The 16,213-nt window shown below is 42.8% G+C and overlaps 1 protein-coding gene across 2 annotated transcripts in view; it reads right to left on the bottom strand.

The window, feature by feature from the left end:
* Positions 1–13,413, bottom strand: part of CES1 (carboxylesterase 1) — a 36,041-nt gene extending 22,628 nt beyond the window's left edge. Inside the window, exons 1-2 of one of the 2 annotated variants that reach the window (XM_036834557.1) lie at positions 13,305–13,413; positions 9,725–9,932 (exon numbers count right to left, since the gene is read on the bottom strand). In XM_036834557.1, the coding sequence (XP_036690452.1) occupies positions 9,725–9,932; positions 13,305–13,356 (260 nt within the window). In that variant the 5' untranslated portion in view covers positions 13,357–13,413. The remainder of the gene's footprint in view (positions 1–9,724; positions 9,933–13,304) is intronic. The other variant, XM_036834558.1, reaches the window with a different exon arrangement.
* Between the last annotated feature and the right edge of the window lie 2,800 nt (positions 13,414–16,213).

The following is a 16,213-nucleotide window of genomic DNA, read 5'->3' as shown; positions in this document are numbered from 1 at the left end:
GTGAGGTGATACCTCACTGTAGTTTTGATTTGCATTTCTCTAATAATTAGTGATGTTGAGCATCCTTTCATGTGCCTCTTGGCCATCTGTATTCTTCTTTGGAGAAATGTCTGCTTAGGTCTTCTGCCCATTTTTTGATTGGGTTGTTTGTTTTTTTATTTATTTAATTTAATTTAATTAATTAATTTTTTTAACATCTTTACTGGAGTATAATCGTTTCACAATGGTGTGTTAGTTTCTGCTATATAACAAAGTGAATCAGCTATACATATACATATATCCCCATATCTCTTCCCTCTTGCATCTCCCTCCCTCCCACCCTCCCTATCCCACCCCTCTAGGTGGTCACAAAGCACCGAGCTGATCTCCCTGTGCTATGCAGCTGCTTCCCACTAGCTATCTGTTTTACATTTGGTAGTGTATATATGTACATGTCACTCTCTCACTTTGTCCCAGCTCACCCTTCCCCCTCCCTGTGTCCTCAAGTCCATTCTCTAGTAGGTCTGCGTCTTTATTCCCGTCCTGCCCCTAGGTTCTTCATGACCATTTTTTTTTTCTTAGATTCCATATATATGTGTTAGCATACGGTATTTGTTTTTCTCTTTCTGACTTACTTCACTCTGTATGACAGACTCTAGGTCCATCCACCTCACTACAAATAACTCAATTTCATTTCTTTTTATGGCTGAGTAATATTCCATTGTATATATGTGCCACATCTTCTTTATCCATTCATCTGTCGATGGACACTTAGGTTGCTTCCATGTCCTGGCTATTGTAAATAGAGCTGCAATGAACATTGTGGTACATGACTCTTTTTGAATTATGGTTTTCTCAGGGTATATGCCCAGTAGTGGGATTGCTGGGTCGTATGGTAGTTCTATTTTCAGTTTTTTAAGGAACCTCCATACTGTTCTCCATAGTGGCTGTATCAATTTACATTCCCACCAACAGTGCAAGAGGGTTCCCTTTTCTCCACACCCTCTCCAGCATTTATTGTTTCTAGATTTTTTGATGATGGCCAGTCTGACTGGTGTGAGGTGATACCTCATTGTAGTTTTGATTTGCATTTCTCTAATGATTAGTGATGTTGAGCATCCTTTCATGTGTTTGTTGGCAATCTGTATATCTTCTCTGGAGAAATGTCTATTTAGGTCTTCTGCCCATTTTTGGATTGGGTTGTTTGTTTTTTTGATATTGAGCTGCATGAGCTGCTTGTAAATTTTGGAGATTAATCCTTTGTCAGTTGCTTCATTTGCAAATACTTTCTCCCATTCTGAGGGTTGTCTTTTTGTCTTGTTTATGGTTTCCTTTGCTGTGCAAAAGCTTTTAAGTTTCATTAGGTCCCATTTGTTGATTTTTGTTTTTATTTCCATTACTCTAGGAGGTAGGTCAAAAAAGATCTTGCTGTGATTTTTGTCAAAGAGTGTTCTTCCTATGTTTTCCTCTAAGAGTTTTATAGTGTCCGGTCTTACATTTAGGTCTTTAATCCATTTTGAGTTTATTTTTGTGTATGGTGTTAGGGAGTGTTCTAATTTCATTCTTTTACATGTAGCTGTCCAGTTTTCCCAGCACCACTTATTGAAGAGACTGTCTTTTCTCCACTGTATATGCTTGCCTCCTTTATCAAAGAAAAGGTGACCATATGTGCATGGGTTTATCTCTGGGCTTTCTATCCTGTTCCATTGATCTATATTTCTGTTTTTGTGCCAGGACCATATTGTCTTGATTACTGTAGCTTTCTAGTATAGTCTGAAGTCAGGGAGTCTGCTTCCTCCAGCTCCATTTTTTTCCCCTCAAGATTGCTTTGGCTATTCGGGGTCTTTTGTGTCTCCATACACATTTTAAGATTTTTTGTTCTAGTTCTGTAAAAAATGCCACTGGTAATTTGATAGGGATTGCATTGAATCTGGAGATTGCTTTGAATAGTAGGGTCATTTTCACAATATTGATTCTTCCAATCCAAGAACATGGTATATCTCTCCATCTGATTGTGTCATCTTTGATTTCTTTCATCAGTGTCTTATAGTTTTCTGAGTACATGGCTTTTACCTCCTTAGGTGGTTTATTTCTAGGTATTTTATTCTTTTTGTTGCAGTGGAGAATGGAATTGTTTCCTTAATTTCTCTTTCTGATCTTTCATTGTTAGTGTATAGGAATGCAAGAGATTTCTGTGCATTAATTTTGTATCCTGCAACTTTACGAATTCATTGCTTAGCTCTAGTAGTTTTCTAGTGGCATCTTTAGGATTACTCTGTATACTATCATGTCATCTGCAAACAGTGACAGTTTTACTTCTTCTTTTCCAATCTGTATTCCTTTTATTTCTTTTTCTTCTCTGATTGCTGTGGCTAGGACTTCCAAAACTTTGTGGAATAATAGTGGTGAGAGTGGACATCCTTGTCTTGTTCCTGATCTTAGAGGAAATGGTTTCAGTTTTTCACCATTGAGAATGATGTTGGCTATGGGTTTGTCATATATGGCCTTTATTATGTTGAGGTAGGTTCCCTCTATGCCCACTTTCTGGAGAGTTTTTATCATAAATCAGTGTTGAATTTTGCCAAAAGCTTTTTCTGCATCTATTGAGATGATCATATGGTTTTTATCCTTCAGTTTGTTAATATGGTGTATCACATTGATTAATTTGCATATACTGAAGAATCCTTGCGTCTCTGGGATAGATCCCAGTTGGTCATGCTGTATGATCCTTTTAATGTGTTGTTGGATTCTGATTGCTAGTATTTTGTTGAGGATTTTTGCGTCTATATTCATCAGTGATATTGGTCTGTAATTTTCTTTTTTTGTAGTATCTTTATTTGGTTTTGGTATCAGCGTGATGGTGGCCTCGTAGAATGAGTTTGGGAGTGTTTCTTCCTCTGCAATTTTTTGGAAGAGTTTGAGAAGGATGGGTGTTAGCTCTTCTCTAAATGTTTGATAGAACTCACCTGTGAAGCCATCTGGTCCTGGGCTTTTGTTTGTTGGAAGATTTTTAATTACAGTTTCAATTTCATTACTTGTGATTGGTCTGTTCATATTTTCTGTTTCTTCCTGGTTCAGTCTTGGAAGGTTATACCTTTCTAAGAATTTGTCCCTTTCTTCCAGGTTGTCCATTTTATTGGCATAGAGTTGCCTGTAGTAGTCTCTTATGATGCTTTGCATTTCTGCGGTGTCTGTTGTAACTTCTCCTTTTTCATATAATTTTATTGATTTGAGTCCTTTCCCTCTTTTTCTTGATAAGTCTGGCTAAAGGTTTATCAATTTTGTTTATCTTCTCAAAGAAGCAGCTTTTAGTTTTATTGATCTTTGCTACTGTTTTCTTTGTTTCTATTTCATTTACTTCTGCTCTGGTCTTTATGGTTTCTTTACTTCTACTAACTTTGGGTTTTGTTTGTTCTTCTTTCTCTAGTTCCTTTAGGTGAAAGTTTAGATTGTTTATTTGAGATTTTTCTTGTTTCTTGAGGTAGCATTGTATTGCTACAAGCTTCCCTCTTAGAACTCCTTTTGCTACATCCCATGGGTTTTGGATCATCATGATTTTGTTGTCATTTGTCTCTAGGTGTTTTTTGATTTCCTCTTTGATTTCTTCAGTTATCTCTTGGTTATTTAGTAACGTATTGTTTATCCTCCACGTGTTTTTCCCTGTAACTGATTTCTAATCTCATAGCGTTGTGGTCAGAAGAGATGCTTGATATGATTTCAATTTTATTAAATTTACCGAGGCTTGATTTGTGACCCAAGATGTGATCTATCCTAGAGAATGTTCCATGTGCACTTGAGAAGAAAGTGTAAATCTGCCGTTTTTGGAGGGAATGTCCTATAAATATCAATTAAATCTACCTGGTCTATTGTGTCATTTAAAGCTTTTGTTTCCTTATTAATTTTCTGTCTGGATGATCTGTCCATTGGTGTAAGGGAGGTGTTAAAGTCCCCCACTATTATTGTGTTACTGTTGATTTCCTCTTTTATAGCCGTTAGCATTTGCCTTACGTATTGAGGTCTTCCTATGTTGGGTGCATATATATTTATAAGTGTTATATCTTCTTGGATTGATCCCTTGACCATTATGTAGTGTCCTTCCTTGTCTCTTGTAACATTCTTTATTTTAAAGTCTATTTTATCTGATATGCGTATTGCTACTCCAGCTTTCTTTTGATTTCCATTTGCATGGAATATCTTTTTCCATCCCCTCACTTTCAGTCTGTGTGTGTCCCTAGGTCTGAAGTGGGTCTCCTGTAGACAGCATATATACAGTTCTTGTTTTTGTATCCATTCAGTGAGCCTGTGTCTTTTGGCTGGAGCATTTAATCCATTCACGTTTAAGGTAATTATTGATATGCATGTTCCTATTACCATTTTCTTAATTGTTTAGGGTTTGTTTTTGTAGGTCCTTTTCTTCTCTTGTGTTTCCCACTTACAGAAGTTCCTTTAGCATTTGTTGTAAAGCTGGTTTGGTGGTGCTGAATTCTCTTAGCTTTTGCTTGTCTGTAAAGCTTTTGATTTCTCTGTGAAATCTGAATGAGATCCTTGCTGGGTAGAGTAATCTTGGTTGTAAGTTCTTCCCTTTCATCACTTTAAATATATTGTGTCACTCCCTTCTGGCTTGTAGAGTTTCTGCTGAGAAATCAGCTCTTAACCTTATGGGAGTTCCCTTGTATGTTATTTGTTGTTTTTCCCTTGTTGCTTTTAATAGTTTTTCTTTGTCTTTAATATTTGTCAGTTTGATTACTATGTGTCTCAGCGTGTTTCTCCTTGGGTTTATCCTGTATGGGACTCTCTGTGTTTCCTGGACTTGGGTGGCTATTTCCTCTCCCATGTTAGGGAAGTTTTCGACTATAATCTCTTCAAATATTTTCTTGGGTCCTTTTTCTCTCTCTTCTCCTTCTGGGACCCCTATAATGTGAATGTTGGTGTGTTTAATGTTGTCCCAGAGGTCTCTTAGGCTGTCTTCATTTCTTTTCATTCTATTTTCTTTATTCTGTTCCGTGGCAGTGATTTCCACCATTCTGTCTTCCAGGTCACTTATCTGTTCTTCTGCCTCAGTTATTCTGCTATTGATTCCTTCCAGTGTATTTTTCATTTCAGTCATTGTATTGTTCATCTCTGTTTTTTCTTTAATTCTTCTAGGTCTTTGTTAAACATTTCTAGCATCTTCTCAATCTTTGCCTCCATTCATTTTCTTAGGTCCTGGATCATCTTCACTATCATTATTCTGAATTCTTTTCCTGGAAGGTTGCCTATCTGCACTTCATTTAGTTGTTTTTCTGGTGTTTTATCTTGTTCCTTCATCTGGTACATATTCCTCTCCCTTTTCATTTTGTCTCTCTTTCTGTGAATGTGGTTTTCGATCCATAGGCTGCAGGACTGTAGTTCTTTTTGCTTCTGCTGTCTGCCCTCTGGTGGATGAGGCTACCTAAGAGTCTTGTACGAGCTTCCTGATGGGAGGGACTGGTGGTGGGTAGAGCTGGGTGTCGCTCTGGTGGGCAGAGCTCAGTACAACTTTAATCTGCTTGTCTGCTGATGGGTGGGGCTGAGTTCCCTCCCTGTTGGTTGTTTGGCCTGAGGCGACCCAGCACTGGACCCTGCAGGCTATTTGGTGGGGCTAATGGTGGACTCTGGAGGGCTCACACCAAAGAGTACTTCCCAGAACTTCTGCTGCCAGTGTCCTTGTCCCTGCAGTGAGCCACAGCCGCCCCCCACCTCTGCAGGAGACCCTGCAACACTAGCAGGTAGGTCTGGTTCAGTCTCCGATGGGGTCACTGCTCCTTCCCCCTGGGTTCTCATACACACACTACTTTGTGTGTGCCCTCCAAGAGTGGAGTCTCTGTTTCCCCCAGTCCTGTCAAAGTCCTGAAATCAAATCCCACTAGCCTTCAAAGTCTGATTCTCTGGGAATTCCTCCTCCCATTGCCAGGCCCCCAGGTTGGGAAGCCTGATGTGGGGCTCAGAACCTTCACTCCAGTGGGTGGACTTCTGTGGTATAGGTGTTCTCCAGTTTGTGAGTCACCTACCCAGAAGTTATGGGATTTGATTTTATTGTGATTGCACCCCTCCTACAGTCTCATTGTGGCTTCTCCTTTGTCTTTGGATGTGGGGTATCTTTTTGGTGAGTTCCAGTGTCTTCCTGTCAATGATTGTTCAGCAGTTAGTTGTGATTCTGGTGCTCTCTCACCAACTGTTGCTTTAAACACTGCTTATATATTAACTCATTTAATCTTCACATCAGCCCCATGATTTAGGTTCTATTATTATCCCCATTTTACAGTTGAGAAATTGAGGCACAGAGAGGTTAGAGAATCTGCCCAAGGTCACACAGCCAGAAAGAACCATACTATGTAGTGTTTATGTTTCCAGGGACATTATAAGCCACATTTCCAGATCTCAGTGTCCCCACAAAACAGCATGACTGCCTCCAGTATGTTGATGAGGTAACTGAAGCACTGAGGTGCTTGGATGACACAGCTGTCAAGTGGCAGAGTCAGAGCCCCAAAGATAAACTCTTGATTTCCATCCCGGGGGAACTTTCCCCAGATCACCAAGGCAAGGGGCATAATATTCATAAAAGAAGACAATCAAAAGTTTAAAAAGAGAAAATAAGTCAATGTCACTAGTATTCAGATAAATGTAGAATAAAGAGAATAATCATATATATAATGACGATGATAATAAAAATTATCATTATTTTGCCTATTCAATAGCCCAAAATCATTTTTAATAACCCAAAACATTGCTAAAAATTCAGTTAATGGAGGTTTTCATATATTAATTAAAGGGATGCAGTTGGAATATTTCTGAAGGGAAATTTTTAAAATACTCTTACTCGGAAATGTTATTCCTTAGAACTTATCCAAAAATATTTATGAACATGCATGAAGATCTAGCTACAGGATATTCATCATAGTGCTACTTATATTATCAAAATCATCAAGAACAATTAATAATCCCAAATAAGAGATGCGGTAAATAAATCGTGATTCAATATGCAATGTAATGCAGCTATTAAATGTCAGGGTGTGATATTTAATGACATAGAATGATGTTCACGATATACTTTCATGAGCAAAACAGGCATCTGAAGTATCTGTCTTGGGGTTTCCCTGGTGGCGCAGTGCTTAAGAATCTGCCTGCCAATGCAGGGGACATGGGTTCGAGCCCTGGTCCGGGAAGTTCCCACATGCTGCGGAGCACCTAAGCCTGTGCGCCACAACTACTGAGCCGGCGCACTAGAGCCTCTGAGCCACAACTACTGAGCCCATGCGCCACAACTACTGAAGCCCGTGTGCCTAGAGCCTGTGCTCCACAACAGCAAAAGCCACCGCCATGAGAAGCCTGAGCACCACAACGAAGAGTAGCCCCCGCTGGCCGCAACTAGAGAAAGCCCGTATGCAGCAACAAAGACCCAATGCGGCCAAAAATAAATAAATTAAAATAAATAAATTTAAAAAAAATAAAGTATCTGTATCGTGTAATATGATATTGTGATATAAGAAGAAATATGTATTTGATCTTTGTCCAGTTTCTGCTGAAGAGCTCTTAAAACCCTTGAAATCTCCTGAGTGGTGTATACTGTTGGGTTAATGAGGTGACTTTTGGTTCTCATCTAAGGGCAGGGACTGGTTGCCAGAGGAACAACCATGTGATTAGAGGGTTGGAACTTTGCGCCACAGCCCCCTGACCTCTGGAAAGGGGAGATGGGCTGGAGAAGAATCAATCACCAGTGACCAATGCTTTCAATCATCCTGCCCATGTAATGAAGGCTCCACAAAACCCAAAAGGACAGGGTTCAGCGAGTGTCCTGGTTGGTGAACCAGAACTCTTCTAAGGGCCACCGTGCTGGGTCCCAAACTCCAGAAGGATGGATGGATGCTCCTTTGTTAGGGACCTCACCTTATGGATCTCTTCATCTGGCTACTGGCTTGTATCCTTTAATACCCTTCATAATAAACTGGTAGTCTAGTGAGAAAACTAATTTCCTGAGTTCTGCGAGCTGCAATGGCAAATTAATAGAACCTAAGGAGGGGGTCACAGGAACCTCTAATTTATAGGCAGTTGGTCAGAAGCATAGGTGACAACTTGGACTTGGAACTGGCATCTGAAGCAGAGGGTGTTACTGTGGAGCTGAGCCCTTAATCTGTGGAATCTGATGCTATCTCTGGGAAGAGAGCATCAGAATTAGCTAAATTGTTGGGCACACATATGGTGTGTGAGAACTGCTTTTTGGTGCGGGGGAAAAACCACACACATTAGAATTGGGTACAGAAAATTATGTGATTACATTTTAAGGGAGAAATTATGCAACAGATAAAAGACTGGAAAAATAGAATCTAAAATATGAACAGCAGTTCTTGCTAGGTGGTGGAGTTGTGTATGATTTTCATTTTCTTACCTTTACTTATCTATACTTTCTCACTTTTATGTAATAAGTATGTATTACTTATTACTTACAATCAGGAAATAAAATGTATACTTGCAATAAAAATAAATAAAACATATTAATTGCAATCAGGAAATAAAAAGAATGAATATTATTTTAAAAGAATGGAAGAAGTAAGGAAGGAAGGGAGTAAGGAGAGAAGAGAAGAAAATTCAGCAAGAGGCAGGACCCTGGAAATTATTAGAAATCTCTTGCTGAGATAAATAAGGTCTGAATCAATGCTTGTAGACATCTAAGGTGCCTTGGGGGACAGTTGTGAGTCTTCTTGCCCAACTTGACCAGCTAACTAGAACACATCAACCATTGTTCTGCTTGTGGCTAGGTAGCTAGCCACACTTGGGAGTTGAGAACTTGCCCAGTCAACACCCCAAAGCACTACCCACCCACACATCTCCTGGCCCACCTCACTTCCCACTATGGTAAAGTTCAAGAAGGAAAATGAATAGAACTGTGAAAATTAATAAAGAGAACCCTCACTAAAATGGAATCTGGAGGTCAGGAGGGGGAGATCTCAGGAAGATATCACTCCACCTCAATACCGATACACCTAGGAAGAGACATACTGTGCACCTCTGACCAGAAGTGACACTTTACTACAAGAAAGATTTCCTCCTTGCCTGGCAACAGCTCAGCCAATCAGAGACTGTCATTACTCAGCCAATTAAAAGCCACTACATAACAAACTCCCAGTTTCCTCCAATGGACTTTTTGTTTATAACAGTGCCTCCTAATTTCCCCTTCGGCTCTATAAAAGAGTTTCCTTTCCTTTTACCAGACTTGCATGTGGTTTGCCATAGTTGCATGTCCCCAACTGCAATTCTTTGCTGCTCCCAAATAAATTTCTGGTTTTGCTGGTAAAATATCTGGTTGTTTTATTGTTTTAGGTTAACAGAATCATTACTTTTGAAACCCCTCACCTGCTCAACTTTCTATTTTTTTCCACAGCACTTATCATATTCTAACATATTGTATAGTCTATTTATTAATTTGCATATTGTTTACTATCTATCTGCCCCTGCTAGAATGCAAGCTCCATGAAGGTGGGATCTTTGTTCTGTTCACTAATAGATTCCAGGAAACTAGAAAATGCCTGGCAAATTTGCTCAATAAATATTAGTTGAATAAAGGGCTCTAGAATGCTATGAGAGTTCTGGAATGTTTTTAACGATCTACAATATCTTGAGGATTCCAGGATGAAGTATGAACCACTCAGAGGATTGCCTTGGCTCCTTCCTGCATCCCTTTGAGGCTAACATCCCCACTGGAAGATGCCAAAGTCACTCCCTGACTTACACGGGAGGGTAAGAGGTGGTATTCTTCACGAAGATCCATGGTTCTGCAGGCTGCGGCGGAGCAAACCTCAAGGATCCAAGAGGGGGCTTGGCAAAAGGGACTCCCAGGAAAACGGCCACAGGCTGTGCAAAACCTTCTAAGCTGACATATTTCCCCAGGACTCTGCCCTGTGCGGTGTCCACAACAGGCGGTGAGGGTGGTTGCCCTGCTGAACATTGAGAGGAAATGAGGACATGTCAGTGGTGAAGGTGTGAACTGGATTCTGGGTGAATTTTGTTACTTTTGCCACGTGATCTTGAATGTCCCCTCAACTCTCTAAGCCTCAGTTTCTTCTTATGTAAGAGAGAATGAAGCTAACTGTCCTTCCTAACTCACAGCTCTATCCGAAGGAGCGAATTGCAATTGGAGGTATAACAGCATCAAATAAGACATAAATGCAAAAAGAAGAGCCACTGGGAATGAAGACGGCATTCGGTTTCCACACTTAGGAGCATGTGGAAACAATCAGCAGATGCTGGTGCCGAGCTGCACGCTGGACGAGAGGATGAACAAGAGCCGGCTGCTCTCCTCAGAAATCTGACCTTATGTGGGGGATGAGCCACATATACCTGACCCTACTGCTGGGAGGAAAGTGGTCCGTGTCCTGAGAGAGGTACCAAGTAGGGTGCCATAGGAGACAGAACAGGGAGCGAGGCCTTCTGACTGGTGGCTTCATGGAGGCAGTGACCTTGGAGCTGGGACTTGCAGTAGTGGAAGGAGTGACAAGGGGAGGTGGAAGAGGGTGTTTAAAGATATAAACAGAGATGAGATTGTGCAGAGGTGAGGCTCTGCGACAGCAAAGTGCAAGACCTGCTTGAGGAAGAGCAATGGGCCCATTTGGGTCAGGAAGAGTAATGGGGGTGGAACATAATCCTGGATGAGACAGGTTCATGTCTGGGAGGGTCTCAAACGCCAGGCCAGTGATTCGAGCTTTATTTAGTGGGTAAATGAGCAGCAGTGAACCGTCCTGGAGTAACAGAGAGTGACACAATCAGCTTGAAGAGGCCCCTTCTGCTGGCTCTGAGCAGGGTCATCCAGAGGCAGAGAGACTGGGGCTCAGATTCCGTCTGTCCCCTTCTCATGGAGCAGACAGTTCTTTCTCACTGAGCTGAAATGCGTCTCCCCGAAGCTGCCACATCAGTCCTGGTCCTACCTGCTCTGGGACATCCTGCAACTTCATGTGACAGGCAGCCTTAGTGACCCATGTTCATACCCATCCCTCAAGTCTTCTCTTGTCCGTCCTCAACAGCTTCAGTTTGTTTAAGCATCCTAACAGGAAACGATTTCCAGCCTCTCATCCTCCCAATTGTTGCCCTTTAGATATAGACAAAAGGTCAACCTCTCCCTCAAAGTATGTGGCCAGAACAGAAAAGAATAACCCGGATTTGGTCTTACAGAAAAATCCGATGATAACCTTCAAGAGAGATGAAGTGGACAGACGTCCAACTGGCAAGGGTGAAAAAGTGGGTGATTGGCTGAGAGGTATAGGCAATCCTGGTAACAGCAGCAGTTAGCACTTGTGTTATATGTAATATTTGTATATTGAGCACTTATTATGTGCCACATGGGCATTCCAGTTCCTTTAAACTAATCTTCACAAAAGCCTTGCTAGGTAGACATCAGTATGCCCATTTTTCAGATGAAGTAACTGAGGAAATGGAGGCAGCCAGTATGGACTTTCTTTTTTTTTTAATTTTATTTATTTTTGTCTGTGTTGGGTCTTGGTTTCTGCACGCGGGCTTTCTCTAGTTGCGGCGAGTGGGGCTACTCTTCGTTGCGGTGCGTGGGCTTCTCATTGCGGTGGCTTCTCTTGTTGCAGACCACAGGCTCAAGGCACGTGGCTTCAGTAGTTGCAGCGTGTGGGCTCAGTAGTTGTGGCACGCGGGCTCTAGAGCGCAGGCTCAGCAGTTGGGGCGCACGGGCTTAGTTGCTCCACAGCATGTGGGATCTTCCTGGACCAGGGCTCAAACCCGTGTCCCCGGCATTGGCAGGCATATTCTTAACCACTGTGCCATCAGGGAAGTTCCCAGTATGGACTTTCTAAAGGTGGAACTGGCGTGGCCCTGCCAGGGGGTAAACAGCAGTAAGGGAATAACCTGCCCCTAATTTGGTTCTTACTCTGCTCTTACCCTCAGTTCCAGGCCTCTCACAGTATCATAGCACCAGGAGGAAGATAAAACCCAGTGGAGACTGGGCTGTCAGTGAACTCAGGAGATAGAGATAGAATTCAGAGCATGATTTTCCGGTTGACCTTGGGCATGTACATTTCCCTGAGTCTCAGTTTCCCCATCTATAAAATGGCACAGATGCATTCTGAGGTCCCTTGCTACACCCTTATATTAACCAGGTCTTTTATGTTCTGTATTCTGATGCCTTGACATCTGGGGCCTTGCTGATTCTGGAGGGACTGCCCCTCCTAGAGTTCGCCAATCCCTAATGATAGGAATGAACTTCCCCTTCAAGCTTGCCAGAGCCTGTACCCCAACTACCTTCTTTATCAGGCCCTCCACATCTGGCCACTATCATCCTGCCCTAATCACTCCAGGCCAAGTACCTGACAACTGTGTAGTCCCTAAGCCCCAGAACCTGTTGAAATTGGCTACTTTGCCAATCTCAAGCCTGCTTATCCTGCCTCACCTCTTCCTTCCCCCCAGCAACCAAGATAAAGCCCCTTACTCCCAGTTCCTCCTTCTTTCCGGTGCCTCATGACCCATCCAGGGCTTCACCTCCAGGCCCACCATGGTAGTTCCGTACTCCTTCCTCTGGGGAAATTGAGTCATAAACCATCTTTTCAATGACAGTTGGTTCCTGATCTGTGGGCCTTAGAATACCCCAAATTGTCTATTAATACACTGTCTTTTTTTTTCTGGCTGCCCTGCGAGGCATGCGGGATCTTAGTTCCCTGACCAGGGATCAAACCTGCGCCCCCTGCAGTAGAAGTGCAGAGTCTTTAACCACTGGACCGCCAGGGAAGTTCCAATACACTGTCTTTTAAAACAACTTCTTTATCCCTTTTTTGCACTCTCTCCATTCCAGGCACTCTCTCAGAAACAACAGCGCATTTCAACCTCACGACAGCCTAATGATGTAGATACAGCTGTCACCCCCATTTTATAGAGGGGGAAACTGAGGCACAGAAAAAGGAAGTCCTTTGCCTAAGCTCACAGTGCTAGTAAGTGCTGAGCTGGCATGCAAACCCACACACTCTGCCTCCAGAGGCGGTATTAATATTCTGGTAAGCTAAGCTCCAGGATTTGGCCACGTCCGTATTAGTAATCAAGAGGAAAAGATATGGAGCTCTCCAAAGTCCTCAACTGGGATGCAGGAGGTTAGCTGGTGGTCCCCCTCCGGTGTGGCAGCGTGCAGCCGAGCCTAGGATGTTTATCGTCCACTGTGTCTCCTGCCGCGGGGGACCGGCTGGGCTAGACGGTCCAAGTCCACAGAGTGCGCGCTGCTGCAGAACCGGGCCTGTCACTCCTTCCCCTTGTCCCCCACAAGGATTTCCAAAGGTCCCCCGCTATTTGAATTTAGGAGGACTCACCCCAAGCCGTGAAAGTGGTGAGGGAGGACAAGACCAGAGCGAAGAGCCACATCGTGGAAGGACAGCAGCTCCTGTGCCCGCAGGTCTCGGCACTGCTCAGAGGGGCTGTTCCAGTCCCCGCCCCCAGCTCCCGCCCCCAGCTCTCTGCACAGGCTCCCGCCCCAGTTGCTCAGTAGCCTAATCTGGAAATAACAGAAAAGCTCTCCCACCCTTCCCTGTGGGCTGCTGTTTAGGGCTGTAAGCCATGCCCACCCAGAATTTACCTTCTTTTAAATCAAGAGCCCGGACTTTACTCTCCAATTACAGGTAGCCACCTACAGGTTCAACGATTTGTTTCATAAGTGTTTTTCCCTTCCTGGACTCTAGCCTTAGTGTGCTGTGAGCTACCCAAGGCAGACACCAGCACACAGAGGCCTTTGGACAAGGGGAGGCTGTGGTCTGGGGTCCTCAGAACAACTTGAAAACTTTCAGAGCAACTCCCAGACCCACAGCTGCCCAGCTGGGGAATTAACGGCAAATCTTTTCATTTCCCTGGGCTTCTATTTCATAGAGTTCCATGCTCTTATTTTGGAAACATCTTAAATTTCATTCAGTCTCCCTTCTGATGCCTAAATTAACTTTACAACATTCCTGCTAAGTGACTCAGCCTCCTGTTGCACACCTGCAGGGTCAGGGAACTCATTCCCTCTCCAGGCAGGGATCTTTGGACAGAATGTTCTTACAATAAAGGGACTCCATCTCTCTACAGTCTTTGCCTCTAATTATTCATTCATCCATCCCTCCATTCTTCCTTCCATTTATTCATTATTTCACTTATTCATTCATCCTCCAAACATTTACCAAATACTTGGCACTATGCTAAGTGCAATGGATACAAAGATAAATTCAAGACATGTTCCATCTCCTGGAGGAGCTCACCATGTAATAAATAAGACAGATGCAGGGAGAGGTGATAGGTAGATTGCAATGCAATCTGAAAGCACCAAAGTAAAGGGATACAAAGTGCTCTGAGTACACCTGTGAAAGTGCCACTTACCCACTAGGGACACAAGGAAAATGCTCAAAGCCTGTTTTATAGAATTATTAAATGTTGAACAACAGGACATTCTCTAAATACATTCTGGTACAGCTGCCTAAGGAAATACTATGCTTTCACTCAAACTAGTGATGCACACCTCTATTTATTTATTTATTTATTTTTGGCTGCGTTGGGTCTTCGTTGCTGCGCGTGGGCTTTCTCTAGTTGTGGCGAGCGGGGGCTGCTCTTTGTTGCGGTGCGCGAGCTTCTCACTGGGGTGGCTTCTTGTTGCAGAGCACGGGCTCTAGGCACGGGGGCTTCAGTAGTTGTGGCACGCAGGCTCAGTAGTTGTAGCGCATGTGCTTAGTTGCTCTGTGGCATGTGGGATCTTCTCTGACCAGGGCTCGAATCCCTGTCCCCTGCATTGGCAGGTGGATTCTTAACCACTGCGCCACCAGGGAACTCATACACACCTCTATTTATTGACAAGGAAAGGCAGTCATGATCTATTGTGAAGGGGAAAAAAACAGATTATAATATAGTTATGGCTGCTTTAGGAAACAGTTTGGCAATTCCTCAAAAATCAAACACAGGGACTTCCCTGGTGGTCCAGCGATTAAGACTCCATGCTTCCGCTGCAGGGGGTGTGGGTTCGATCCCTGAGGATCCTACATGCCACGTGATGAGGCCAAAAAAATTTAAAAATTAAAAAAAATCAAACACAAAGTTACCAGATTTCCCAGCAATTCCACTCCTAGGTATATACCCACAACAGCTGAAAACATAACTATACAAAAACTTGTACACAAATAGCTGCATTAGTCACAATGGACCGAAGTGGAAAGAACCCAAATATCCAGGAACTGATGAACGGACAAATAAAATAATATCTATCTATACAATGGAATATTATTCAGCCATAAAAAGAAATGAAGTACTGGTACATGCTAAACATGGATGAACCTTGAAAATACTATGCTAATGAAAGAAGCCAGACATGAAAGGACATATACTGTATGATTCCATTTGTATGAAATGTCCAGATTAAGCAAATCCATAGAGGCAGAAAGTAGTTTAGTGGCTGCTGCAGGCCTGGGGTGGGGGAATGATGTGCGGCTGCTAATGGGTAGAGGCTTCTCTTTGAGGTGATGAAAATGTTCTGGGATTACATAGTGGTGACGCTTGCACAACTCTGTGAATATACTGAAAACCACTGAAGTGTACGCCTTAGAAAGGTGAATATTATGGTGTGTGGATAATCTTTTAATAAATAAATATTTTTAAAAATCTAGGGCTTCCCTGGTGGCGCAGTGGTTGGGAGTCCGCCTGCCAATGCAGGGGACACGGGTTCGAGCCCTGGTCTGGGAAGATCCCACATGCCGCAGAGCAACTGGGCCCGTGTGCCACAACTACTGAGCCTGCGCTCTAGAGCCCGTGAGCCACAACTACTGAGCCTGCACGCCACAACTACTGAAGCCTGCGAGCCTAGAGCCCATGCTCCGCAACAAGAGAAGCCACTGCAATGAGAAGCCTGCCCACCGCAACCAAGAGTAGCCCCCGCTCGCCGCAACTAGAGAAAGCCTGCGTGCAGCAACAAAGACCCAATGCAGCCAAAAATAAATAAGTCAATAAATAAATTTATAAAAATTTTTTTAAATAAATAAAAATAAAAAATCTAGTCATGTACAATATCCCATTATAATATAAAAAATATCTTTCTTTGGGGAGGAAAAATTTTGGAAGGTTATACCTCTAATTTGTGTTGCAACAGCCATTTCCTGGCTATAATATTGCGAGTGTTTTTATTAGTATTTTTCACTTTTATTCACTCAGACATTCATTTGACAAATATTTACCGAGCACTCACAGTGTGGGAATGACCGTGCTGAGG

This window comes from Balaenoptera musculus, chromosome 19, assembly GCF_009873245.2.
Source record: "Balaenoptera musculus isolate JJ_BM4_2016_0621 chromosome 19, mBalMus1.pri.v3, whole genome shotgun sequence".
Taxonomy (NCBI): Eukaryota; Metazoa; Chordata; class Mammalia; order Artiodactyla; family Balaenopteridae; genus Balaenoptera; species Balaenoptera musculus.
This window is presented reverse-complemented; position numbering and strand designations above follow the sequence as displayed.